We start from the raw sequence: 27,694 nt of genomic DNA, 5'->3' as shown, positions 1-27,694 counted from the left end.
TTCAGCCAGTTGGTTTTATTGCAGTTTTCTTTACAAAGCAAATTATATTGATCACTGGAAGACAATCCATTCAGAGTATATGAATCAAATAACAAAATGAGCTTTCTTAAATCGTTCTACTTATCCATCGCACACTGGGTCAATAAGGTCAAACCCTTTCATTACAACTAAAGATCCCCGAGAACAGATCTATCAAATTATTTTCCATTGAAACCATGGCGTGAACTCGAATTGCCGCAGAAACTAAACTGGATTCATGACGTGAAACCAACCTTTGAGCAGAAATTAAGCAGTGTGGCCAGTGCTGCCTTCGTCAATGCTACACTAGTGCTCATTCATAAATAACACACACAAACTATTAAATGGTCATTTCTGGTTTGATCCTGGCATTCGTTTAGTTTCTGGAAAGGCAAGTTGAGGATCAATGTGTGTGCACAGGCTGTTGTGAACTTTTTAACTCTGAGACGCAAATTACGTTTCTTAAACAAAAATTGTGAAAAAATGTGAAAATTCCAGTAACTTAGGACCTCCTTGTTCGCTTTTCCTGGTTTGTCTTCTCCACTGTGGTTTCCACGATTGTGGAAGTCTCTGAATAGCCTTTCAGTTTGTTGTCTGTAAACGTCTCAACTGCTTCAGTCATTTCTATCTTTTCATAGTATCGATACTTGGCTTCCTCGGGGGGTTTAGTAGCTGGGGGCAGCGGCTGTTGGGGAATGATTATCCTGGCTCTCTCCTCATCCCCTTTCTGGCCGTCTCCGGGAGGAGAATCTTTAGCCGCCCATTTCTCCGGGCCGTCCGGAGGCGGCTGTGGCACGGATGGGAAGCTGGAAGGTGTCGGCTTGTCATCGGAGGCTTGGGAAGGTTCTGGCGCGGGTGGGATCGGGGGTGGAATTGATGGGGGTGGCGTCGGCCTCTGGGGCTCTCCATTGGCCCCTGGTTTCCTGGCATCTTGCTTCTCACCTTCAGGCCCATCTTTGCCTCTGTCTTTAGTGGAATCGATTTCTTTCCCTTCATCGTCCTTCCCGCTGGGTTTCAACGGTGTGGGCTGGTCAGGTTGCGGAAGAGAGTCGCTATCAACAGGAATGTGTTGATTGTCGAAGGTGACAGTGACCTGGCTCTGTGCAGGAACCCATGTATAGAAGAAAGGATCGCTGTAACTGGATTCACCTGTAACTTGCACATAATGTCCTTTAGTGTAGAACTCTGCGGCAGGAGGTTCCGGTTTCTTGTGCTTTCTCATTTTGTCCCTGACTATATTACACAAAGCACGATACATCCTACTGATCTGTGCTCCGTCTGGTACATCATCTGGTCTTGTACCCGCCTCCCCTTCGTCAGAGTGAAACTCTCCCTCTTCACCTTCACCCTCACCCGTTTTCTGGTCCTTGCACACTTCCGAGGATTTCTTTGCACGTTCCTCATCAGCTCCGTTGCCGCCTGTGCTGTCTGAAGGCGGGGCGTCCTTTCCCTCGGCTACTTTCCCGGAATGTCCTTTCTGACTGGATTTGAAACGGGCATCGGACTGAGTGGCCGCAGCGAGAGCTAAAAAGAAAAAAATACAACGCAATCTTTTACTGACCGACAGGCCGATGATACACTTTGTCAATTCTCAGGGAAATCAGAGCCAGCTTCTTAAAATCAAAATTATCGTGAGGATATTATCATGGAGGCTGAGGGGTTTTTGGGGGGGGAGGGAAACGACCGGAAAGAAATTTATAAAATTAGGGGGGTTATTGACACGGTGAACAGCTGGAAGCTTTTTCCCAGGGCAGAAATGTCAATTACAAGGGGGCGCAAGGTCAACGTAAGGGGGGAAAGGTTCAGTGGAGATGAGCGGGGGAGTTTTTTTACACAGAGGGTGTTGGGGGCCCAGAATTCGCTGCCAAGTGAGATGGTTGAGGCAGATACATTAGCGATATTTAAGACTTATCTGGATAGACATGAACAGATGGGGTATAGAGGGATAGAGGCGGTTGGTCCAGATAGGACAACATGATCGATATAGACTTGGAGGGCCGAAGGGCCTGTTGCTGTGCTGTACTGTTCTTTGAGTCACCCCACCTCTATTCTGCTGTGAAAATCTTTGGCATGCGTGCTGATTAACGGGGAGGAGAGAGAAGCAGAGAGGTTTAGGGTGGGAGTGAGGGATGCCAAGGAGGAGGTGCACAGAGATCTCGGAGGGTTGTGGGGCTGGGGGGAGGTTACTGAGATTGGGAGGGACGAGGAAGGAAAGATCCGAATCCTATTCCCACAACACCTTGTTTTAAAATTCTTACCCTCAGTAGGAATGGACGTAGGGCAGTGAGCACAGTGGGTGATGTGTGAATGGGACTTGGTGTGAACTGGGACATGGAATATACACCAAGGGTCAGTGTATCATGTACATTAGGAAAACACCCACACTTTCTTGATTTCAGTTGAAGTTGAGAGGGACATTGGGCTCCAGTGAGCCTAGGAACTCTTGTCGTCAAGCAGAGCTAACAGCTTGAAGGCACATGGGGAATTCCAACTGTCCCAGGACACTTTTGCAATAGAATGGGTCGCAGAGTGGTACCCTTGCTTACACCGGGGGTGGAGTGGGGAGAAGGCAGCCCAAGGTTAGCGATATTTCCCATGCGTGTTCCCGGGGCAGGGTAAAGACCTCCATTTCCCATCAACCGCTCCCAAACTCACAGCCAGATCAAAGTGGATGGCTGGAGTTTTCCAGCCGTGCTCACCCTGAAACTGGAAAATCCCGCCTGAGGTCAACGGACCTTTCCATGGTCCACCCCTCGCCTGCTCCAATCCCTGCGGCAGGCGGGATTGGCCCCAGTGTGCCCACAGTTGCAAAATCCCCTGACCCTGATATTTCTATAATGGGGGACAAAATTCTACTCCACTAATCCCCCCACTCCCCAACACCCCATCCCCCTCACTCTCCCGCCAGGAAATCTCAACAAAGTGTTACAAAGCTATTTGTTGCTTTGGCATCTCTTAGTTCAAGAACAGCTTTTTTTAAAAATGCCACCCCTCCACTTGTGCATGGAAACAACACTGACTCTTAGCTCCCTTCCAGGTCGCACACCATCCCGACTTTGGAAATATATCATAAAGCATTGTTGGGTCAAATGCCTGGAACTGCCTCCCTAACAGCACTGTGGGTGTACCTACACATTCACTCACTGAAGGAGCGAGACTCCGAAAGCTAGTGCTGCCAGGTAAACCTGTTGGACTTTAATCTGGTGTTGTGAGACTTCTTATTGGGTGTACCTACAGCCCAGGGACTGCAGTGGTTCAAGAAGATGGCTCACCAACACCTGCTCAAGGACAATTAGGGATGGGTAACAGATGCTGGCCTGGCCAACGACACCCAAAATACACTTGGAATGAATTTTTAAAGGAGAGTTTCCTCCTGCTGTTTCTATAGAAAGACAAATCCATTTGGAAAGTCACTCAAATGCGTCAACTCTCAAAATCTTTTCAAACTGATGGAAGCTTGCACAACCTTTCAGTTTCGAAAATCGTTACAGAATAATTCCAGCTTTCAGTTCTATTAATCGTAGAATTCCTACTGGGCGGAAGGAGGCCATTCAGCCCATCAAGGCAGCACCGACAACAATCCCACCCTAACCCCGTACCAAGCTGAAATAAAAGTTATTGCAGAATTTCCAGAGACATTAAACATTAATATTTTAGTTATTTTTTAAATTGGCATCTGACCTTTACTCTCTGGTGTGCCCTGCGTGTATTCATAATGAAGATCTGTGGACAGAGGGGTGGCTTGTGTCTCAGTCAGGGTAGATCTGTAAATGAATGTAATCCATTTAGTTGCTGGAGAGTAACTAATTATTTATAAATCTCTTTAACATGGACCAGGAAAACCCAGTAGAGAATCTATTCCATCAAAAAAACTACACAAGTCGTTAACTCCAAGGCCAAGTTAGGTGATCTTGCCCAATAGATTTACTCATGTGTAGTCCTGCTGTGCCATTGTTGCCTTTAGTTCCAATTCTGAGTGCCCATATGCAACAAGTCTTCAACACCTTGGGATTTTTTTTATTCAATCGTGGGGCATGGTCATCACTGGCTGGCCAGCATTTGTTGTCCCATCCCCAGGTGCTGAAGGACAATGAGTATTTTGTATTTTTTTGGGGTATAGTTGGCATTAACACCTATGCAGTGGATGCCCCATGCATTGTTGCCTCAACCGTAATATCTACAACTGGACCAAAGTGTGAACTTAGATCAAGAGGCAAAAAATTAGAAAACATCCATCTATTGAGAGTCAACCACATTGCTGTGGCTCTGGAGTCACATGTTGGCCAGACCAGGTAAGGATGGCAGATTTCCTTCCCTAAAGGACATTAGTGAACCAGATGTTTTTTCCAACAATCAACAATGGTTTCATGGACATCAGTAGATTCTTAACTCCAGATCCCTTTTTTTATTGAACTCTAATCCCACCATCTGCCATGCTGAGATTCGAACCCAGATCCCCAGAATGTTAGCTGAATTCCTGGATTAGTAGTCCAGCAGTAATACCGCTAGGCTATCACTTGTGTTAGCTATGCTGTTTATCATTGTTGTTGTTCAAATGGATTGGGGAGGCATTCATAGGAAAGGCGAAGATTTCCCCATTGTGTTTATTCTTTATGTGATGTGGACATCAATGGCAAGCCTAGCTTGGAACCCAGATCCCTGGCACTGTGAGACAGCGGTGCTAACCAGTGTGCCACCTGTGTGAAGTGCCTTGGGATGTTTTATTAACCAATGGCGCTGAATAAATGTTAAGTTGCTGTTGCTCTAAGACTTGACAATACCGTTCGACCATATTATGCGCGTCCCTTGTGTGCGGGATTATAGAAGATGACGGGATTTTCCAATGCCCCCCTCCCTTCCCTCCCGCTGGTATGTAATTTGTGGCAGCAGAGGTGATCTGCCATTGGCTGCTGGTGGGATCTTCCAGTCCTGCCGCTGTCAATGGGTTCACACTCTCTGGCTGGTGTCTTGCCTCGATTTGTGAAGACAAAATCGCTTATGTGGTTACATCGTACATCAGACAATAACTCCCGCCTAAGTAATCTCGTGCAGAATGAAAACTGAGCATCATACCTTATTGTACAACAGCCGAAAGCCAGGACTGAGATTATTAACAATGTAATTAATTCTGGGCAATTGAAAAGGCCAAAACTAATGATCCTGTTACGCACCTGTAATCTTCGCTTGCAATAGACCTCTTGTAGCTTTCCAGTTCATCTTCCAGTGATTGCTGGTACATGATAACTTGTCGACACTCATTGGCACACTTCTCCAAGTTGGTCTCAGCTCCCCTCATCCTTTTCCTCAAGTCTTCAATTTGTTCCCTGTACGGTTGGATCTGATCAAGGTAACTTTCCTTCAGGGGCTGGCTTGTCTGCCGCAGTGTTGCCAGTTTTAACACAAAGGGTTTGAAGTAAGTATTAATTATGCCGTGTAAGATGACTTAATTACATATATTAATAACCATAGTGTTCATTACTCAGATAGGTAATAAGTGTTTGCTTCAATTCAATGGGATTATTCTCCTTTCTATCAGAAGATTGTAAATTTCAGCCCAGCACCGAATACTTGGACATAAAAAGAATGAATGGATTGTTTAGATATCTCACAGGGGTGGCACAGTGATTAGCACCGCTGCCTTGCAGTGCCAGGGACCCTGGTTCAGTTCCCTGCTTGGGTGACTGAGGGTGTGGAGTTTGCACGTTCTCCCTGGGTCTACACGATTTTCCTCCGGGTGCTCCAGTTTCCTCCCACACCCCAAAGGCGTATGCTAATTGGCTGCTACATTTCATTGGCTCTGAAACACTATGGGATATACTAAAAGGTGCTTGATATGCGCAAGTTTTTTTGTTTGTGATGATCAAACATTTTCCTGACTAACCGGCAATATTGGACAAATGGAACCAGGATTCATTGAAAAGGAAAGTTTTTGCTAATAGCACAATGAGAAAAATCAACCCTCCACAAGTCCTACACGTAGAAAGTATGACGTGAAATCTGGAACAAGAAGGTCATAGCTTTAGGCTAAGGAGGCGGTAGAGATGTAGAGGAACAAAGGATGGTGAGTCTATGGATTTATTACTCCAGGGTGTGGTGGATGTCAGGACACTGTGTAAATTTAAGGAGGACTTAGACAGATTTTTAGTTTGTAATGGGTTGAAGGGTTCTGGAGAACGGGCAGAAACGTGGATTTGAGGCCAAGATGAGATCAGCCATGATCGCATTGAATGGCGGAGAGCAGGTTCGAAGGGCTGAATGGCCTCCTCCTGCTCCTAGTTCTCATGTTCTTATCAGACACCTCAGACAATGCAGCACTCCCTCAGTATTGCAGAGAGTGGCAACCTTATGTACGAGCCCTATGTGTAATCTACCCTATCTTAATCTCCTATAACCTTGAGAAAAGATTTTACAAAATTTTCTTTGGCTCTTCTTCTCTGCCACGAGAATTGATCTGTAAAGTCTATCGTCACTCACCTGGCCACAGCTCTGATTCTTGATTCCCTCCCTTATCTTGCTGAACTATTCCATCTCCCAGACTGTCCAACGCAGACAGGACATGCAAGGGAGCAATGCCGGGGGATCTATTTAATTCATCTGCTTTCCATCTTTGTTGCAACAACTCCAGAGAGTGCAGGTGGCAGTGAAGCATTGGATTACAGCGCAAGTCCTGTTATTTTATTCATAGGTGAGATAGTACTTCGGACTGACCAGAAGCCCCTCCGCTGCCCATTTCCAACTTACACCAATTCCTGTCACCCCTCTCATCTTGTGCTCGCTGACCTACACTGACTCCCGGGCTGGCACTTCCATCGATATAAAACTTCTTGTTTTTGAATCTCTCCATGGCTTCTCCACTCCCTATCTCTGTACTCTTCTCCAGACCCTACAACTCTCTTCGCCTCCGCACTCCTCAGATTCTGACCTCTTAAGCATGCTCATGACACCATCAGACCATAAGACATAGGAGCAGAATTAGGCCACTCGGCCCATTAAGTCTGCTCTGATTTTTTTTCCCCTGCCTTTTCCCTGTAGCCCCTGATCTCCTTCTTAATCAGGAACCTACTTATTTCTGTCTTAAAGACAATCAATGACCTGGCCTCCTGTGACAAAGAGTACCACTGATTCCCCACTCTCTGGCTGAAGAAATTCCTCCTCATCTCTGTTTTAAAGGATCGTCCCTTTAGCCTGAGGTTATGCCCTCTGGTTCTAGTTTTTTCCACTGGTGGAAACATCCTCTCCACATCCACTCTATCCAGTCCTACCAGTATCCTGTAAGTTTCAATAAAATCCACCCCCTCATCCGTCTAAACTCCAATGAGTACAGGCCCAGAGTCCTCAACCATTCCTCGATTTTAATTGCCCAATTTTAATCGCCCCGCCGCTGGCAGCCGAGTCTTCAACTACCTGGGCCCTGAGTTCTGAAATTGTCTCCCTAAACCTCTCCACCTCCTTACCACCTCTCCTCCCCCTTTAAGATACCCCTGAAATTCAACTCCTTTTGCTTCTGTGATTTGGAATCATGTTTTGATTTGATAAGTGCTCTTGTGAAGCATCTTGGGAGGTTTTCCCATGTTGAAGGTGCTATATAAATGCAAGTTGTTATTGTGGTGGTGCGATGGCACCCTCCCCATGCCCTCAATTTCTGAAAGCTCTAATAATGATAAATGTTGCTCTTTCTCCTTCAAGTTTCATGAACTATGTGGACAAGCACATGCACAGTGACAGAACATTCGATAGCCAGAGGGCACAGATTATCAGTGATAGCAAAAGAATGAAAGGTGACGCTGGGGAACTTTTTTTAATGCAGCGGGCTACATTTGAGTTCTGGAAGGCGCTGCCTGAAGGGGCGATGGAAGCAGATTCAGTAATAACTTTGGATAAATGTTTCAAGGAAAAACATTCACAGGGCATTGGGGAAAGAGACTAGCATTAACTGGTTCATTCTATCAAAGAGCTGGCACAACTGCAGTGGGCTGAATGGCCTCCTTCTGTGCTCTATGGGTAATGCGTCCCAGGGAGATTGGGTCAGTATCCATTGGAGTTTAGAAGAGTGAGAGGTGATTGCGGACGGCACGGTGGCACAATGGTTAGCGCTGCTGCCTCATAGTGGCAGGGACCCAGGTTCAATTCCGGGCTCGGGTCACTGTCTGTGTGGAGTTTGCACATTCTCACCGTGTCTGCGTGGGTTTCCTCCGGGTGCTCCGGTTTCCTCCCACACTCCAAAGATGTGTGACCACGCTAAATTGCCCATAGTGTCCCGGGACGTGTAGGTTAGCGGGGTTGTGGTGTTAGGGCTTGGGGTGGGATTGTTGTCAGTACAGACTCGATGGGCTGAATGGCCTCCTTCTGCACTGTAGGGATTCTATGATTTCTATCTGTGATCTCATTGAAATGTTTGAGGTCCACTCGAACGAGTGGATACTAAAAGTATGTTTCCCCTTGTGGTTCAGATTGGAAATAGGGGACAGCTTTTAAAAATAAGAGGTCTCACAGAGAGAGGAGGAGGTATTTTTTCCTAAAAGAGTCATGAACCTGTGGAATTCTCTTCCCCAGAGGGCAGTGCCAGAGACCCGGATTCGATTCCCAGCTCAGGACTCTGTCTGTGTGAGGTCTGCACATTCTCCCCGTGTCTGCATGGGTTTCCTCCGGGTGCTCCAGTTTCCTCCCACAGTCCGAAACACGCAGTGGTTAGGGTGCATTGGCCATGCTAAATTCTCCCACAGTGTACCCGAACAGGCGCCGGGGTGTGGCGACTGGGGATTGTCACAGTAACTTCATTGCAGTGTTAATGTAAGCCTACTTGTGACACTAATAAATGAACAGTGGAGGAAGTACCATTGAATATTCTTAAGGCTGGGCTAAGAGGAAGTCAAAAATTATTGGGGGTAGGTGGGATGTGGGTGCTGATCTTACTGAATGGCTACATGCAAGTTCAAGAGGCTAAATGGTCAAATCTTTGTATGCTTAGGTGAGAATCAACCTAATATTTCTTTGACAGTGTCAAAGAATTGCATCTAAACCGATTTTTCTCTTCGCCCCATCTGTAACTGCTGCATTATACACCGGACTTACCACGTAAACACAGTGGTGCAGTTCACAGGCTGGGAATACTGCGGTGAGTAACTCACCTCTGGACTCCCCAAACCCTGTCCACCATCGACAAGGCACAAGTCAGGAGTGTGACGGAATATTCCCCACTTGTCTGGATGGGTGCAGCTCCAACAACACTCAAGAAGCTCGACACCAACCAGGACAAAGCAGCCCATTAGATTGGCACCCCATCTACAAACATCCACTCCCTCCAGCACCGACGCTCAGTAGCAGCAGTGTGTACTATCTACAAGATGCACTGCAGCAATTCACCCAAGATCCTTAGACAGCACCTCCCAAACCCATGACCGCTTTCACCTAGAGGGACAAGGACAGCAGATACATGGGGAACACCACCACCAGCAAACTCCCCTCCAAGCCACTCACCATCCTGACTTGGAAATCTATCGCCGTTCTTTCACAGTCGCTGGAAGTCCCTCCCTAACAGCATTGTGGCTCAACCCACAGAACATGGACTGCAGCAATTCAAGAAGGCAGCTCACCCGCACCTTCTCAACAAGGGATGGGCTATAAATGCTGGCCAGCCAGCAATGCCCATGTCCCACGAATAAAAAAAAATACCTTCTGTACCCTCTCCTTTCCTTCTCCCCTTTGCACTCTATGAATGGTATGCTTTGTCTGTATAGCACACAAGGAATAATACTTTCCACTGTGTCCCGATGTGTGTGACAATATTAAATCAAATTTAAATATACACTAATGGGTCAGTAGAAATCATTTGAAGTTCAGGCACATCCCAGCTGCTCATGTTATACTTTGCCACCACAGGTGCTGGGTCCTAATTCACAGGGTTAAAACCAGATGGAGGTGATCTTTACCCGACTGTAAAATGAATTCCAGATGCACCATCGGATGGAAGACGCACTTAATCTTTCAACGTGAAACAAAAGCAATTTTAAAGAGGTTTCGTCCCCGCTCATAATAAAGTGAGCTGGAAGGGTGCCCGGAGCAGACTAATGAGGAGGTGATGCTGCTGGCTTCTGACAGGCTGCCAAAAAATCTTAACTACATATGTCATCTATGTATCAATCCTTATATATCACCAACAAGAGCCAATGTTCTATTCACACAGCACGGGCACTGCAACACTGCTGTGGAATCTTTTGGAACCAATAAATCTTTTAGTAAGTGTTGAGTTCTGAGTTACTTACACACTTACAAAGCAATGTCTATGCAGTAGGAAGCAGATAGCAGCTTGTAATGAAGAGGAATGAAACAGGACCAAGGTGGCTCGATGTTTTACGTGTGGACTGGGAGAAGAGTTTTGGATGAGTTCAAATTGATGGAATACAACAATAAATATCAAACTTCTCCATTCACCTTCCCAATACCACACTACTGGCACATGGGCATTGAGACCAGAGTGCGTAGAAAGAGATTCCACATATACAACAGCTCCAGTGCCCAGAGCATTTCTACTGCACTTTTCATCAGTTCATTCAGCCCGTAAGTCTGTCACAGCCAATGAAGTAATTCTGAAGTGAAGTCATTGTTGTATTGTTGGAGCTAACTGCCAGAAGATAAAGGCTGTTCCAGTCCCGTGCTTCTGTGTAAGAACCTTCTGTGATTATACCCCTCAGGTGGCATCTGGGAGAAAGGGTGCGCCAAAAGGGCAATGCCACAATCGCCCCAGAGAAACCCTGCAATGTCCTGTATCTGGGTCTACGCACACAGCAAGTTGCCAATGCCATTCAGGTGGGATGAGAATCAGACAGATCCTCAAATAGCTCCAGTTCAATTGCTGTCCAGTTGGATGAAGGTCAAGCTGTCCTTTACAAACTTTATAAAATAACCTATAAACTAAAAGTTCACCCACAGAATGGCATTTAGATGTCCTTCAGACTCCAATTTTCCTCAAATAGCTCCAGTTCAATTACTGTCCAGTTGGATGAAGGTCAAGCTGTCCTTTACAAACTTTATAAAATAACCTATAAACTAAAAGTTCACCCACAGAATGGCATTTAGATGTCCTTCAGACTCCAATTTTCCAATATTCTCAGATTTACTGCTGAATAAATAAATCTTTATGATGATATAACCGAGGTGGATTTGTATTCTACTGTTCCAGCTATCACAGCACTTTGCTTCTTTTATTCAAAGTTGCCTCACAATACATCCCAGTTTCCTTTTCTGTTGCCTATACTAAATCTCTCTCATTCATTGTGTCCATACATAATTCCAACCATTGTACATTTCCCATTTGTCCGTGTGATACTGTATCTCCCATTTACCTCTGCCCATTTCATAGGATCCCTACAATGCAGAAGGAGACTATTCAAGTCCATTGAGTCTGCACCAACCCTCCGAAACAGCACTCTACTTAGGCTCACTCCCCCGACCTATCCCTGTAACTCCATGCACTGACCATGGCTGGTAACACTAAGGGGAAATTTAGCATGGTCAATCCATCTAACCTGCACATCTTTGGGACTCAAAGGGACAATTTAGCATGGCCAATCCATCTAACTTGCACATGTTTGGACTGCGGGAAGAAACTGGAGCACCCGGAGGAAACACGTGCAGACACGAGGAGAATGTGCAGACTCTGCACAGGCAGGACCCAAGACAGGAATCGAACCCTGGCACTGTGAGTCAGCAATGCTAACCACTGTGCCACCGTGCTGCCCATTTGCACATGTAAGTCGATTGGGTTTTATGTCCAGGTGTATAAAATCCAAAAGTGAATTTACTGTAAACATATAGGTCTCTGGTGAGACCTGTCTTTATGTAGAGTGCACATTTCTGCTTCCCATGCTGTAAGAAGCACATGGAAGCATCGGAGAAAACACAAAGGAATTTGCAAAGTTGGTGCAGTTGTTGGGAAAGATTGAGAGCAATTTGGAGCTTTCCCTTTGAGGTGACCTGACAGAGTTGTGTAAAGTGATGTACAGATTGGATGGATAGACGTACACAGGATGTTTCCCCTTGTGAGAGAATTCAAAACTAGGGTTCATAGTTACAAGATGGTCACTAATTTATCCATCAGGGAAATCAACTGAAATGTCTTTACTCAGAGAGTGGTTAGAATGTGAAGCTTACTATCGCAGGAAGTGATCAAGGTAAATATCTTTCAAAAGGAAACTAGATAAAGAAAAGGGAACTGAAAGATGTGCTCTTGTGAGACGAATGGAATTCTACAGAATAGCTCTCCCTCTAATGACCTGTTGGAATTCCACAGCTTAGAACTGGTGTAACTGGAGCCACAGCTGCCAATGGTAGAATGAATAAAATGTGGGAGATGCGCATGGAGCCCGAAATGGCAGAGCACAGATATAGACTCATTATATTCAGAGGGAAGCTACTCGGAGTATCATAAGGCTAAGATCAAGCCCAAGGTGGGGCTTATAATGCCTTATCTTGTTACTTTGGATCTTGAGGACAGTTCTGTGGTACAGTGTTAACACTACTGCCTCACAGCGCCAGGGAACAGGTTCGATTCCCGGCTTGGATCACTGTCTGTGCGGAGTTTGCACATTCTCCCCATGTCTGCATGCATTTCCTCTGGGTGCTCCGGTTTCCTCCCACAGTCTGAAAGACGCGCTGGTTAGGGTGCATTGGGCCATGCTAAATTCTCCCTCAGTGTACACGGACAGGCGCCGGAGTGTGGCGACTAGGCGATTTTCACAGTAACTTCACTGCAGTGTTAATGTAAACCTACTTGTGACGCCAATAATTAAAATTTCTGTACGTATCTCTTGTGGGGACAATGAATTGGATTCAACTTGAATTTGGTTTTTGGAGCAAGTAAGGAGATGGATTTGGATCGGTTTGGAGAGGTCACGGGAATGAGCCTCGGTAGAGTGTTCTGTCATTTCTGAGCATTAAGAATGGAGTAAAGATTTTAAAAAAATTTCATTCTGAACATTCAGATGTTCATTTGATGAATAGCCTGGGTTCAGGAGAATCTGCCAGGCGTGTTTTGTACACTGACTGACCTCATTCTGTATCCGACTCTGTGTCTCACATGAACCATCCCTGTCAACGTCCAATGGAGATGTCCTCCTTTCCACTGCCTCCTCAGCCTGTAACAAAGAGGAGAACTATCAGTTAGATAGTCAATACCTTTTCCCAAAGGTAGGGGAGTCTAAAACTAGAGGGCATAGGTTAAAGGTGAGAGGGGAGAGATACAAAAGGGTCCAGAGGTGCAAGTTTTTCACACAGAGGGTGGTGAGTGTCTGGAACAAGCTGCCAGAGGTAGTAGTAGAGGCCAGTACAATTTTGTCTTTTAGAAAGCGTTTAGGCAGTTACATGGGTAAGATGGGTATAGAGGGATATGTGGGCAATTGGAACTGGCTAAGAGGTTTACAAAAAAGGGCAACATTGACAAGTTGGGCTGAAGGGCCTGTTTCCATGCTGTAAACCTCTATGACTCTATGATGTACAAACGTGCTCAGATGCTATTTATTTCAAATTTGACATTTTAAGTAGTGACAAATCGCGAAAACGAGTCTCTTTCGGCATCTGCTGTGTTACCTCCTGGCTTTCTGTGGTTGAAGGTTTGCTGCTTGTGGAATCGTGGACGTCCTTTAGAACATTCATGTAGTCTTGAATTTCAGCCAGGTTCTGAAGAATCGAAGAAAGATCTCAGAAAACAAAACACAATTATTTTACACACCCCACCCTTGAAATTTCCAATCTTGCATGGAAATTCCAGGCAGGCCCCTGTCACGTGAGATACATCACCGGTAAACCGCCGTGGAGGGATCTGAGAGCAAAACTTCACTTCCTTGTCACTCACAAGGGAGGTTAGCGCAATAATGTAAAAGCAAAGTACTGTAGGTGCTGGAGATAGAAACAGAGAATGTTGGAAAGACTCAGCAGGTCTGGCAGGATCCGTGGAGAGAGAAAACAGAGTTAACATTCTGAGTCCAAATGTCGCTTTGATAGGGGTCATTGGCGAATGGAACTTGGTACAAATGAGGATATGGGCAGTAGAATTTTGGAACACTCCAACTGTACAGAGGGTAGAATGAGGGAGGACAGGGAAGGGAGCACATGTACCCCCCCTCCTTTCCCCCAAAAATCCAGGTCATCAAGGGTGGCACGGTGGCACAGTGGTTAACACGGTTGTCTCACTGCTCTAAGAACCTAGATTCAATCCTGGCCTTGGGTTACTGTCCGTGCAGGGTCTGCATGTTCTCCCCATGTCTGTGTGGGTTTCCTCTGGGTGCTCTGGTTTCCTCCCGCACCCCAAAGATGTGCAGGTTAGGTGGATTGGCCGTGATAAATAGCCCCTTCGTGTCAGGGGTGTAATAAGTCAGCAGAGGCCGAAGTCCCTCCACTAAAATCCCTTTATTTACAAACTCTAACAGCAGTACACAGAGTGCTCGCAGTCAGCAGTCTACCTCCGGGGGCAGGGTACTTGAGAGCAAAACTCAAATCGTCCAGGGGTGCCAGAGGAACTGACAGCCCCGGTTAAATACAAGGAAAAGGCTCCTTGATTGGCCCATCAATTGGATCCTTAATCAGGGAGTTCATACTCCAATAGGCCAATCTCAATGGCCTGATTGAAGTCATTATAAGGGGAATTAGGAGGGGAAATACATGGGGGTAGGGCCTGGGTGGGATTGTTTTGGTGCAGACTCGATGGGCCCAATAGCCTTCTGCACTGTATGGATTCTATGATCTTTCTCGATCAGATTTAGGAATAATCTAACCTGATGGCATGGCGTCAATTTCAGTTCTTTTTACCTTCTCAATCGGCTGGTAATTTTGAGTGTCGCAAGAAGGAAATTGGCACCGTTCTTTCCACTTCTCCCCCCTCCCTTGCCGTAATGTTCTCCCCATGTACCACAACGCTCACTCGCTGTTGTGCATTGAATTTAAAATCAGCCTGGCCACTTTGAGTCAGTAGCGCTGGATCGTGCGTCTGCTGAACCAATTCCAGCTTCTCGCTCGTAGTTCCAATCACTGACATCCCGTTGAACACAGGGCTCATCTGATCTTCCTTTCACCTACCCGCCATCTCCCAGATTACAGCGACGTTGGCAGGGCTCTAATTTTACAAAAATGTACCATTCAGCAGGGAGAAGAGTGCCTCGTACTTCCATAATTATAAAATTATGAGGCATATTGATAGTCTGAACAGATGGAAGCTTTTGCCCAAGGCAGGAATGACAATTTACGAGGGGGGGGCACAAGTTCAAGGTAAGGGGAGGAAAGGTTCAGTGGAGATGTGTGGGGCAAGTTTTTTACACAGAGGGTGGTGGGGACCTGGAATGCACTGTCGAGTGAGGTGGTTGAGGCAGTCGTGTTAGCCACATTTAAGTCTTATCTGGATTGGCGCATGAACAGACTGGGAATAGAAGGATATAAGTGGTTGGTCTAGATTGGACAAGGTGATAGGACAAGACTTGGAGGGCCAAAGGGCCTATTCCTGTGTCTTTGTTCTTTGCCCCTCTCAGGATATGTTTTCCCATTAACAGTAAGCTGAAACAGACCATGATTTAATTTTATCTGCAGGGTTTTGATGGCTGTTGTGTAGAAAGGGCCAACATAAATGAACCATTTGTCTTGGATTGGGCCCGAGTGGCAGCCAGAACAGGGATGTGTTGTCCGTAAGCTATAAGGTTCTCCCTATCGGTGAAAGGTGGATAAATATTCCACCCTCGCTCATTTCAAATGCCTTTTTATTTGTTGATTTATGCAGCTCTCGAGAAAATTGTTACACATCCTGGATCAAGTGTAGCCTCAGGCAAGCATTGTTAAGATTTGGGTCATGCACAACTCTGCAGTGCTCTCAATCGAAGTAAATTTGAGGGCGTACATTACTTATTGTTGACATGTGTGAGTTGCTCACTTCGCTCATCGTTACTCAGTGTGTTTCTGTAGCCGCCAGGCCATGGACAGTTTGCACCTACCTTGCTGTTTCTCTCTCTCGTGGAGTTTATATCTTCCTGAAGGAATTGGGTACGGATTTGCAGTTCCAAGTTCTTCAATAAAGCTTCATTTGCATTCTGTGAAGTGGGCACAATGACAAGCACATCTTTATTTGATTTTGAAAAATTTCTATTTTAGTGATCAAGGCTTTGCAAAGACTCACTCTCCAGTGTCAGGAGAGTCACGTTAGCACACTCACATCCACAGTTACTCTGGTCCCTGAAGGAGACAACAGAATCTGTGGAACATTTTTGGTCCCCTCATCTAAGGGAAGGTAAACTGGCATTGGAGGCAGTCCAGAGAAGGTTCACAGAAGGGTTTTCTTATGAGGAGAAGTTAAGTAGGTTGAGCCTGTACTAACTGGAGTTTAGAAGAATGAGAGGCAACCTTATTGAGATACATAGGATTCTCAGGGGGCTTGACAGGGTTGATGCTGAGAGTTGTTTCCCCTTGTGAGAGACACCAGGACCAGGCGGTATCAATCTCAGAGTACAGGGTCGTCCATTTAAGACAGAGATGAGAAGGGAATTTCTTCTCTCAGAGGGGAGGGAATCTGTGGGATTCCCTACTGCAGAGGGCTGTAGAGGTTGGGTCATTAAGTACTGAGATAGACAGATTTTTAATCAGAAAGGGAACCGTGGATTATGGGGATAGGGCGGGAAAGTGGAGTTGAGGAAGATCACATCAGATCAGTCATGATCTCATTGAATGGCAGTACAGACCCGATGGGCCGAATGGCCTACTTCTGTTCTTAAGTCTTATGGAAGCTAATCTTTTCACAATTTTTATAGGATTTTATTTACAGAGATACACATCACACCTCCAAATCCAGTTACAATCTGCTCCTACATATACAAACATAACTGAATCCCCAGTTAATGCCCACCATCTGAATATAATTAAACACTCAATGTATGTACAATTAACAACCACACTGGGCAGCAGTGCCTTTGAGACAAGTCTTGGCAGTAAAATTAGTTGTTTAATGACCTGTAACGCATCAGCCAACCCCCTCCAACTCCAAGGAGTTTAATAGTATCTCCTCCTCTCCGGCCAACCTTTCCTGGGTGCCTCACATGAGTTAAGTAGGCACAGACTGATATTCCACCTGACTCAGCATTGAAACATACGGCACTTACTCCTTGAGGTATTGAGTGGAGCCCTGTGTCAACGTCTGTGTCCCGAGCAATGGGTTAGGGTGAATGGCTGAACAGGTTCGAGGGGCTGAATGGCAGCACGGTGGCACAGTGGTTAGCACTGCTGCCTCACACCGCCAGGGTCCCGGGTTCGATTCCTGGCTTGGGTCACTGTCTGTGTGGAGTTTGCACCTTCTCCCCATGTCTGCGTGGGTTTCCTCCGGGTGCTCCAGTTCCCTCCCACAGTTTGAAAGATGTGCTGGTTAGGTGGATTGGCCACGCTAAGTTCTCCCTTAGTGTCAGGGGGAGTAGCTAGGGTAAATACATGGGGTTTTGGGGATAGGGCCTGGGTGGGATTGTGGTCGGTGCAGACTCGATGGGCCAAATGGTCTCCTTCTGCACTGGCGGGTTTCTATAGGTGGAATTTTACCGGCACGTCGAGGTTTGTACAATCCCGTCCGAGGCCAACAGAGCATGCCGTTCTCCGAGTCTCGCTCGCCCCCAGAATCGGTCTATGATGTTATAATCTTGTCCTGTTCTCCCCTGTTTAATTGCAGTGAATAGGCAAATCAAAGAATCTCACCCTATTCAGATCCACAAACGTTTCTTGAAGTTCCTCATGATTCTCCCACTCAGTTTGGTATCTGAAAGCAAGACAGGTGTCAAATGTTCAAAGTACAAACCTGAGCAACTGCGCAATTAATTCATTTTTACTCGTGTTATATTATTACAATTTTCCAAAGATAAGCCTACAAGATGCAGCGTTAATGCATGAGAAATATACACTCCATCCTCGACTGCCTTACGAAATTCTAAAACTGTCACAATTTCTCTTCCCTCACCCACTCTAACAGGGTAAATCTTTCAGCTAGTCTTTCTTCTTGGTTTTATATAGACTGCGATACATTAGCTTAGTCAATGAAGATGGTGGTTGTACTGAGATAGTGAAGGGCAACTGTCGGGAAAGATTTGATTTGATTTCGTTTGACTTGATTTATTATTGTCACATGTATTAACGTACAGTGAAAAGTATTGCTCCTTGCACGCTATACAGACAAAGCATACCGTTCATAGAGAAGGAAACGTGAGAGTGCAGAATGGAGTGTTACACTCATAGCGAGGGTGTAGAGAAAGATCAACTTAATGCGAGGTCGATTCATTCAAAAGTCTGACAGCAGCAGGGAAGAATCTGTTCTTGAATGGTTTGGTACATGACCTCAAACTTTTTCCCGACGGAAGAAGGGGGAAGTGAGAATATCTGGGGTGCATGGGGTCCTTGATTATGCTGGCTGCTTTGCCGAAGCAATGGGAAGTGTAGGCAGAGTCAATGGATGGGAGGCTGGGTTGTGTGATGGATTGGGCTACATTCACAGTCTTTTATTGTCTCTTGCGATCTTGGTCAGAGCAGGAGTCATAACAAGCTGTGATACAACCAGAAAAAATACTTTCTATGATGCATCTGTAAAAGTTGGTGAAAGTGGTAGCTGACATGCCAAATTTCCTTAGTCTTCTGAGAAAATAGAGGCGTTGGTGGGGCTTTCTTAACTATAGTGTCAGCATGAGGGTCCCGACCTCTGACCCAACAGCTCCAGATTCAGGTCCCACTTTGGGGCTTCAGGTCGATGGAAGTTGCATTCATAACATGCTCAAAAAGGTCAAATTACCACCCTGTAAATCTTTCCGATACGCCTAATGCAGAAATTCCTGATCAGCCATCACTGTAGAAAGCGATGATAAATCACAGCAATATTTTCCCAAGCAGGACTAGGCCATTCAGCCCCTCCAACCTACCCTGCCATTGAATAGGATCATCTAATCTGATAGGAATGTCAATGGGTTTTCCTGTTGTTCGCAGCCTCCAATGCCAGGGACCCCATGGTAAGGGCTCGCCATTGGTGGTAGAGGAAGATTTCGCTACTGGGAACACTGGAAAACTTTATCCAATGTGGCTGCTGGGGTAAAGAAATAATGGGTGGGATTTTCCAAGCTTTCTTGCTGATGGGATCTTCTGGTCGGTCTGAAGGCGGCCTTCCCTGCGGGATCTCCAGGGAGCAAACAATGCAGGACTCAGTTGACAACGCATCACATCCATAACAATGAAGGACTACGCAGTGCAGAACTAAGTCATTCAGTCTAGCTAGTCTATACTGACACTGATGCTTCACATCAGCCTCCTGGCATCATCTAACTCTTCAACATTGTCTCTCTCATCCATTTATCCAGCTCCCCTTCAAGTTTATCAATACCAGGGGCAGTCTGCACGTTCTCCCCATGTCTGTGTGGGTTTCCTCCGGGAGCTCCGGTTTCCACCCTTGGTCCGAAAGATGTGCTGGTTAGGTTCATTGGCCGTGCTAAATTCTCCCTCAGTGTACCCAAACAGGGGCCAGAGTGTGGCAACTGGGAGATTTTCACAGTAACTTCATTGCAGTGTTAATGTAAGCCTACTTGTGACACTAATGAATAAACTTTTTTAAAGAAGGCAAGCTTTTCATTCCCTGGATGATTCTCGTGAACCTCCTCTGGATCCTCCCCAAGACCAGCATATCCTTCCTTAGGTTCCTAAGTTCATAAGATATAGGAGCAGAATTAGGCCAATCGGCCCATCGAGAATGCCCTGCCATTCGATCATGGCTGATATACTCCTGATCCTTATTTTCCTGCCTTCTCCCTATAACCCATTACCAATTAAAAATCTGTCTAACTCCTCCTCAAATTTGCACATTGTCCCAGCGTCCACCGCATTTTGGGGTAGCGAATTCCACAGATTCGAGAAGTAGTTTCTCTTCAAAGGTTATAGGTTATAGTTACAGGTGCTACATGAATATAACTTGTTGTCTCCACCCTCTCCCACCACCACCAGCTCCCTCACCACCCCATGTGGAGCACCTTGAAATGATTCTGTATTTTGAAACCAGGTTCTTGCTGGAAAGTTCTATCCGATGCTGCAGCTACAGAGGACCCAGCTAGCTTTGGCCCCCGTATGGCGCAGACACTTGGAGATTCGGGTCCTGCCAGTCACAAGCGATTATGATACATGGCAGCAGAGGAGGTGATCCGAATGCAATCTTTCCCTCACAAACTCACATCACAAACCGCTGTTATAATTGCTAATTATGATTTCATTGTCCCTATCCGCATTGCTATTTAAATGCCCATTAACAGATACATTCATTTCAGCAATGGAATTGAAAGGGACAGCAAGATGACAGGTAATTACAGCAGTTGTCAAGGAGACAGTAACCACATCTTTCACCATTAACAGTTCCCAATAATTCTTCAGGCCAGACCTGGATTCTATTCAATATTCATTGCAATAAGTCCACAGTCAACAGTCCTTCTCTTTGACAGAGTTTTTAATTTGGGTTATAAGGAGAGGTTGGATAGACTGGGACTTTTTTCTCCGCAGTGTAGGAGACTGAGGGGTGATCTTATAGAGGTCTATAAAATAATGAGGGGCACAGATCAGTTAGATATGTAACATCTTTTCCCAAAGGTAGGGGAGTCTAAAGGTTAAAGGTGAGAGGGGAGAGATACAGAAGGGTCCAGAGGGGCAATTTTTTCACACAGAGGGTGGTGAATGTCTGGAACGAGCTGCCAGAGGTGGTAGTAGTAGAGGCGGGGACAATTTTATCTTTTAAAAAGCATTTAGGCAGTTACATGGATAAGATGGGTACAGAGGGATATGCAGGCCATTGGGATTAGCTTAGGGGTTTGAAAAAAAGGGCAGCATGGACAAGTTGGGCCGAAGGGCCTGTTTCCATGCTGTAAACCTCTATGACTCTATGACACTGCACTGGCCCTCGATTTTGCACTCACACCAAGTTTAGACTGGTGTTCTACGAACTGGAGCAGCTCCCCGTATATAAAGGCAAAATACTGCGCATGCTGGAATCTAAAACAGAAACCAAAAAATGCTAGGAAATCTCAGCAGGTCCGACAGCATCTGTGGAGAGAGAATAGAGCCAACGTTTACAGTCTAGATGAGCCTTTGCCATCTGGGTACCATCCATTTCAATCCGTTTTGTGTCAGTATCGAGTCTATCACACCTCGGTGGCAGCATGCAAGACACAGCTCCCATCACCCTGCTCAGTTGTATATCAGTTACACCCACACAGAACATGTCAACCCTGCCACCCACCCACACGATGCCCCCTCCCCACCATCCCCCCCCCCACAACCACCACTCCTATACCCATCTGCCCTTCAATTCAAATACTATTTCCATTGTAGAGTCAACAGCAGAGAAAGAGGCCCTTCGGCCCACCTTGTCTGTACAGGCCATCAAGCACCCACCTATTCTAACCCCATTTTCTAGAACTTGGTCTGTATCCTTGTACATTATGGTGTTTCAAGTGTTCATCTAAATGCTTCTTAAATGTTGTGAGGGTTCCCACGCCTACCAGCCTTTTAGACAGTGAGTTCCAGGTTCCTCTCATCCTCTGGGTGAAAAAGATTTTCCTCAAATCCTCTCCTGCCCCTTTACCTATAATCCCCCAGTCGCCACAGTCCGGCGCCTGTTTGGGTACACTGAGGGAGAATTTAGCACGGCCAATGTACCTAACCAGCATGTCTTATTTTGTTTATTCATTAGTCACAAGTAAGGCTTACATTGCCACCGCAATGAAGTTACTGCGAAAATCCTCTAGTCGCCACACTCCGGTACCTGATCGGGTCAATGCATCTAACCTGCACATCTTTCAGAATGTGGGAGGGAATCGGAGCACCCGGAGGAAACCCACACAGACACAGGGAGAACGTGCAGACTCCACACAAACAGTGACCCAAAAACACACTTATTCTTGGCAGCCACCAGCACCCAATACCGATGTGGCTTTGGTTATAATTCCAATACTATTTGGCTGCAGGAGGTTTCCGCCTTCAGTTGAACCCCTAGTCTCTGTGGTTTCTGTCCAGAAAACGGGTGCAATGTATTCCAATTTCACCTGCTCTCGTTTTTGTCTGCTCTGATTATGGGTGGCCTGGTGGCACAGCGTCTGGGGCCTGGCTTGGGACACTGTCTGTGCAGAGTTTGCATGTTCTCCCCGTGTCTGCATGGGTTCCCTCCGGGTGCTCTGGTTTCCTCCCACAGTCTGAAAGACGTGCTGGTTTGGGTGCATTGGCCTGAATAGGCAGCAGGGTGTGGCGACGAGGGGAATTTCACAGTAACTTCATTGCAGTGTTAATGTAAGCCTTAATTGTAGCTGGTAAATAAATTTTACTCTTATTAAGCCATGTCAAATTATCCCTTTATTGATTGTGTTTATCAGTTACACCCCAGTGAGGATAACGCCTCAGGTTAGTCTCATTATTCACTGCTTATTTGTGGTCAGGCCCCAGTGGGTGTGAAAACGGAAAGTAAATGGTCTTACTTGGTGCGATATTCTTCCAGGGCTCTCTGAGCATCTTTCAGCTCCTTCTCTAGGCGGTTAAGGTCATTGAGCAGCTGCCAGATTCTCTGTCGGTTGTACTCGATCTGTCCGGCAAAGACCCCCTCGAGGCCGGACAGTTCCTCGATCTGGCGCAGACTCTCCAGCTGCCTCTCCAGGGCGGCACTGCTGCGCTGCACAGCTCGGGCTCGCTCCATGTACCTGCTGAGCCGCAGATTGAACTCCTGCAGACTTCCCATGCTGGGCCCCGGAGACTCTGCCCCGCTCCGCTCTGCGAAGGGGTCCGGCTCCCGCTCGTTTTGCTTCCCTGCCTCCAGGTACCTCGAGCCGAACATGCCGGGGTTGTGCCGGTTTTCCCTTGTCAAAGCCGACTGTTTCGGATTGAAGCAGCTTCCCCCCTGCAGTGGACAAGCTCCCCTAGACCGCACAGCACCCCCTCCAATATATGAAGGGCCAGCAAGCCCCTTTCCAGGAGAATAAATACATTTGGGAACAACACAGGACTCCAGACAATGCCTCGTTATTTATTATTGTCCTTTTCTCCAGCACTTTACAGCCGCATTGTCAATGCATTAATTCCACATGGTCAGAGCATTTCACCAGGCATGTGTTTCCATAAAAGATCTGCATAGAAAATTCCCCGGACACGCACAGTCAGCATGTACCCATCAAACTTGCAAACTGCGCCTAATTTATTTGCTTTGGTAACAATGACTGACACACTGCATCGTTAAGCACTTCTGGGCCAACACTCAGTCAACACAGAATAGACTGGATTATTTCATCACGCATTCAGACAGGAGGCTGCGTGGACAAGCAAGAAACATTGAAGCTATGTGATGGTGTTATAAAATGGACGGCACAGTGGTTAGCTCCGCTGTCCCACTATGGCCTTGGGTGACTGTCCCTGCGGAATCATAGAATCCCCACAGAGCAGAAAGAGGCCATTTGCCCATCGAATCTGCGCCGGTCATAATCTCTCCCAGGCTCTCAGGGGCAATTTAGCACGGCCAATCCTCCTAACCCGCACATCTTTGGACTGTGGGGAGGACCCAGAAGGTGCAAACTCTACAAAGACAGTGGCCCAAGCTGGGAATCAAACCCAGGTCCCTTGGTGCTGTGTTACAGCAGTGCTCACCGCTGTTCCGAGTTTGCACCTTCTCACCATGGGCTTCCTCCGGGTGCTCCACTTTCCTCCCACAGTCCGGGTTAGGTGGATTGGCCTTGCTAAGTTTCCCCTTAGTGTCAGGGGGATTAGTGGGGTAAACATGTAGGGTTATGGGGATAGGATCTAGGTGGGATTGTTGTCGGTGTGGACTTGATGGGACAAATGGCCTCCTTCTGCACTGGCAGGATTCTGTGCTCCTACGATGTGTAATTGAAATTGATCTAGTCAGCCATTCAGTTGCAGGGCAATTTGGGATGGACAATAAATGCTTTCCAGCCAGCGATGCCCATGTCTACGAATGAATAAAAACAAATAGTGTTAAAGACTAAGCAGGTGCTAATAGTGGCCAAGTACTTAGCTAACAGAATGTGTTCATAGCATCCTTCATGGTTCCAAACTGAACATTCTGAGCTTTCCCAACTTCTCCTCATTACTGAAATCCATCATCCACGGTAATGTCCTTGTAAAGCTGCCCTCAGCCTTTCCTGAAGCACACAGCCCCAAATGGTCCATTAGCTGAGGCCTAAGCGGTGATTTATAACAATCTGGATGATATGAATGACCAGTTTATCTGGTGCGTTTTGGCTGAGGGAAGAATATGGGCCAGAACACTTTGAGAAGCATAAAATAAGACACCTTTGGCCCTTACCAAGTCTTGGATGATAATCCGATCATTACCACAATAGAAGGGCAGGTATCTCCATTGTGTGGGGGGAGGAATGAAATAGTCATCTCCAACCACTGAACTAAGTCCATACCCGTGATTTAGGTTGCCTTTTGGTCCATGCAGCTAGAGCGAGAACCCAGGATTTATGTTATTTACGTAGCTTCCATGGTTCATTATCCGTTGGAGAAGCTCTAAGCAATGGTGGCATAGTGGTCCCTGCCTCACAGTGCCAGAGACCGGGGTTCAATTCCTGGTTTGGGTCACTGTCTGTGCGGAGTTTACACATTCTCCCTGTGTCTACATGGGTTTCTTCAGGGTGCTCCGGTTTCTTCCCATGCTTCCAAGATGTGCGAGTAAGATGGATTGGCCATGGTAAATTGCTCCTTAACGTCAAGGGGATTAGTCTGTTAAATACTTGGGGTTATGGGGATAGGTCCCGGGTGGGATTGTGGTCGGTGCAGACTCGATGGGCCAAATGGCCTCCTTCTGCACTGTAGGGATTCTATGAGTACGGAAGTTGTTCAAAATGTCATTAAGAGATTTACTCACATTGAAATGACATGTTCCAGTATGCATGCTGTCATTATTATTTTTAATGGGCTGTAAATGTAAGAATTGAGTCTGTTTAATTCCATTGAAAAGGGGAAAATACAATAAAATATTTCTTAAGATTTGCTGCCACCTTCAGTTACACCTAGAACCATGTTAAATATTTCTGAAACAGCTTAGTGGTTTGTAAATGACCCTCTCTGAGTCAGCAATACAAATTGGCAATTGTCTTCCATTTTGTGATTTTTTTTGATTTAATTTATTATTGTCACATGTATTACTGCTCAGATGTAAAGAGCAACATTGATAAAGTCTGCAGTGAACCATGATCCAGAGAATGATAGGTTTCCAATTTCAAATCTCCTCCTGCACCTAGTGGCGTAATTTCATCTGTTTCAGTTCCCGGAACAGGTTGTTAATCTCTCGCCAGGGGCTTGTAGCTTGAGGGGCGCCACTCCACATCAAGCTTTGCTGACCAAGAGTCTCTCCCATTCTTACTGCCAGCCACTGGTGTGTTTGGAAGGATGTTATAGGTTGACACTCAACCTGTTTGGCCGCATTACCAACGCACCTTCCTTGTCCATCATGTCCTGGGGCGGGACTTGAACCCGGAACTTCTGGCTGAGAAATAGGAATCATTGCGTGTAATGACCTGAGCAAGGCCCGCGAGCTGGGTCTCTTGGAGTATGAGCTTCCTGATTGCCTGCCCCAAATCAGGGAGTCTCACCTGTAAATATCCTGAGGAGTGTCAGGGCTACTGACACTCTGGATTGTCACCTTGCACCTGAAGCTTTTGTATCCAAATACCTTAAATATCTGAAATTAAGAATCTACTGATGACCGTGAAACCATTGTCAATTGTTGGAAAAACCCATCTGGTTCACTAACGTCCATTAGGGAAGGAAATCTGCCATCCTTACCCAGTCTGGCCTACATGTGACTCCAGAGCCACAGCAATGTGGTTGACTCTCAACTGCCCTCGGGCAGCTCGGGACAGGAATAAATGCTGGCCCACCAGCGATGCCCGTATCCCACAAATAAATTTTAAAAAAGCACCCTTAGGAATGGATTTGTTGATTTCACCCTTTTCGGGAATATTGAGAATGAAATTGGCAACCATTTTAAACCATTCCATGATTCCATAAACCTTCCTTCCCTGGAGTGAGAGCTGAGAGTTTGAGGCAGAAAGACAGAGCCACTGCCCAGCTGAGCCACAGAGGCACCACATCGCAATGGCGTGATTGGCACGAGGATGGAATTCAGTGTGAAGTAATGCACATTGGATCGATCGTTATGGAAAATCAGTGTACTACCAACTGCACAATAGTGAAAAGCCTAAATGAACAGAAAGGTCTTTGGTGTTTGATGTAGGGGAGTTAAATTAGACTAATAGAAAACACATAATTATGGGTTTAAGAACACTTACACAATACTGACTCAAGAGTGAATGATCTTAGACTATAAAGAGTGCTGACGAGAGCTGTCATTATAGAAGACAGCTCTAACTACATAACAAATATTCCTCATTTAAAACATGCATTTTGAATTTATAAAATGGATGTAGTTTGCTTTGAGGGCACATTTTTAAAGCTTTGGCTAAAGATATTCCAGTTGTCACTTATCACAAGTGATTTACCTGTTACGAACACCACACAGCTGGTCACAAGATTACAAAATTTATTTATTAGTCACAAGTAAGGCTCACACTAACACTGCAATGAAGTTACTGTGAAATTCCCCTAGTCTCCATACTCTGGCACGTCAAACCAGCATGTTTTCAAAATGTGGGAGGAAACCGGAGCACAAGGAGGAAACCCATGCAGACATGGGGAGAGCATGCAAACCTCTCACAGGCAGTAACCCAAGCCAGGGACTGAACCCAGGATCCTTGTGCCGTGGAGCAGCAGTGCTAACCACTGTGCTACCATGCCACCCCATAAACCTGTGCTCACAAACAGACCACCTTAATCTGACAGTGACTTCATACTTCTGCATGGAGATGGACTGTGGATCATTAACTCAAGTCGTTAGCAGTTGCTGTAAAGTCTTTAGAATTCTACAGTGCAGAAGGAGGCCATTTGGCCCATTGAGTCTGCACTATCCACAATCCCACCCAAGCCCTATCCTCATAACCCTATGCATTTACCCTAGCTAGTCCCCCTAACACTAAGGGGCAATTTAGCATGGCCAATCAATCTAACCTGCGTACCTTTGGACTGTGGGAGGAAACTGGAATACCTGGGGGAAACCCATGCAGACATGGGGAGAATGTGTAAACGCCACATGGGAGGCCATTTTGCCCATTGTGCCTGTGCTGACTCTTTGATAGAGCATTCCAATTAGTCCCACTCTCCTCTCTTCCGATGCTTCCCTCTCCCTTTTGAGGCACTTATCCAATTCTCTTCCGAATGTTAATATTTAATGTTCTACCATCCTTTCAGATTGTGTGTTCCAGATCACAAGGAGTCAGAGCATTAAAGAAAAATATCTCCTCATCTCCCCCCCTGGATTTTTTGACAATTATCCTACATTGATGTCCTTTATTTTGACTGCCTCCCTACAGGAAACATTTTCTTCTCAGTGGCTCTGGTATTCATGGTTTTGAACACTCTATCAAATTTCCACTTAGCCTTCTCTGTCCCAACAAGAAAAAGACCCCGCCTCCGATCCCTCCGCAAAACAGAAGTCCCTTATCACTGGTATCATTCCGAAAGGCCTTCTGGTCAATTGTCCAGTCTTGGTCTCAAGGTAATCACTAATAAAACCAAGGATAGGGTG

General features: G+C 46.1%; 1 protein-coding gene across 1 annotated transcript; it reads right to left on the bottom strand.

Annotated features, from left to right (window-relative positions):
• On the bottom strand, positions 1 to 22,867 carry bfsp1 (beaded filament structural protein 1). The gene is made up of 8 exons (XM_080199716.1): positions 22,515 to 22,867; positions 17,728 to 17,788; positions 15,990 to 16,085; positions 13,603 to 13,692; positions 13,057 to 13,151; positions 5,190 to 5,387; positions 3,700 to 3,782; positions 1 to 1,542 (listed from the first exon to the last, which is right to left on the bottom strand). Exons 1-8 carry the CDS (start codon positions 22,865 to 22,867, stop codon positions 521 to 523), a joined length of 1,998 nt encoding a protein of 665 aa, XP_080055842.1. The 3' UTR covers positions 1 to 520.
• Between the last annotated feature and the right edge of the window lie 4,827 nt (positions 22,868 to 27,694).

Source organism: Carcharhinus amblyrhynchos, chromosome 12 (genome assembly GCF_965287045.1).
Source record: "Carcharhinus amblyrhynchos chromosome 12, sCarAmb.v2.hapA, whole genome shotgun sequence".
Classification (NCBI taxonomy): Eukaryota; Metazoa; Chordata; class Chondrichthyes; order Carcharhiniformes; family Carcharhinidae; genus Carcharhinus; species Carcharhinus amblyrhynchos.
This window is presented reverse-complemented; position numbering and strand designations above follow the sequence as displayed.

Excerpts from the sequence above, each read along its gene's own strand:
- bfsp1 (XM_080199716.1), bottom strand. The coding sequence starts at position 22,867 with ATGTTCGGCTCGAGGTACCTGGAGGCAGGGAAGCAAAACGAGCGGGAG. Across the intron at positions 5,388-13,056 it reads ATACAGAATGAGGTCAGTCA|CCAGCCCCTGAAGGAAAGTT; the intron begins GTGTACAAAACA and ends GCGGCAGACAAG. Across the intron at positions 1,543-3,699 it reads GGGCACACCAGAGAGTAAAG|CTCTCGCTGCGGCCACTCAG; the intron begins GTCAGATGCCAA and ends TTTTCTTTTTAG.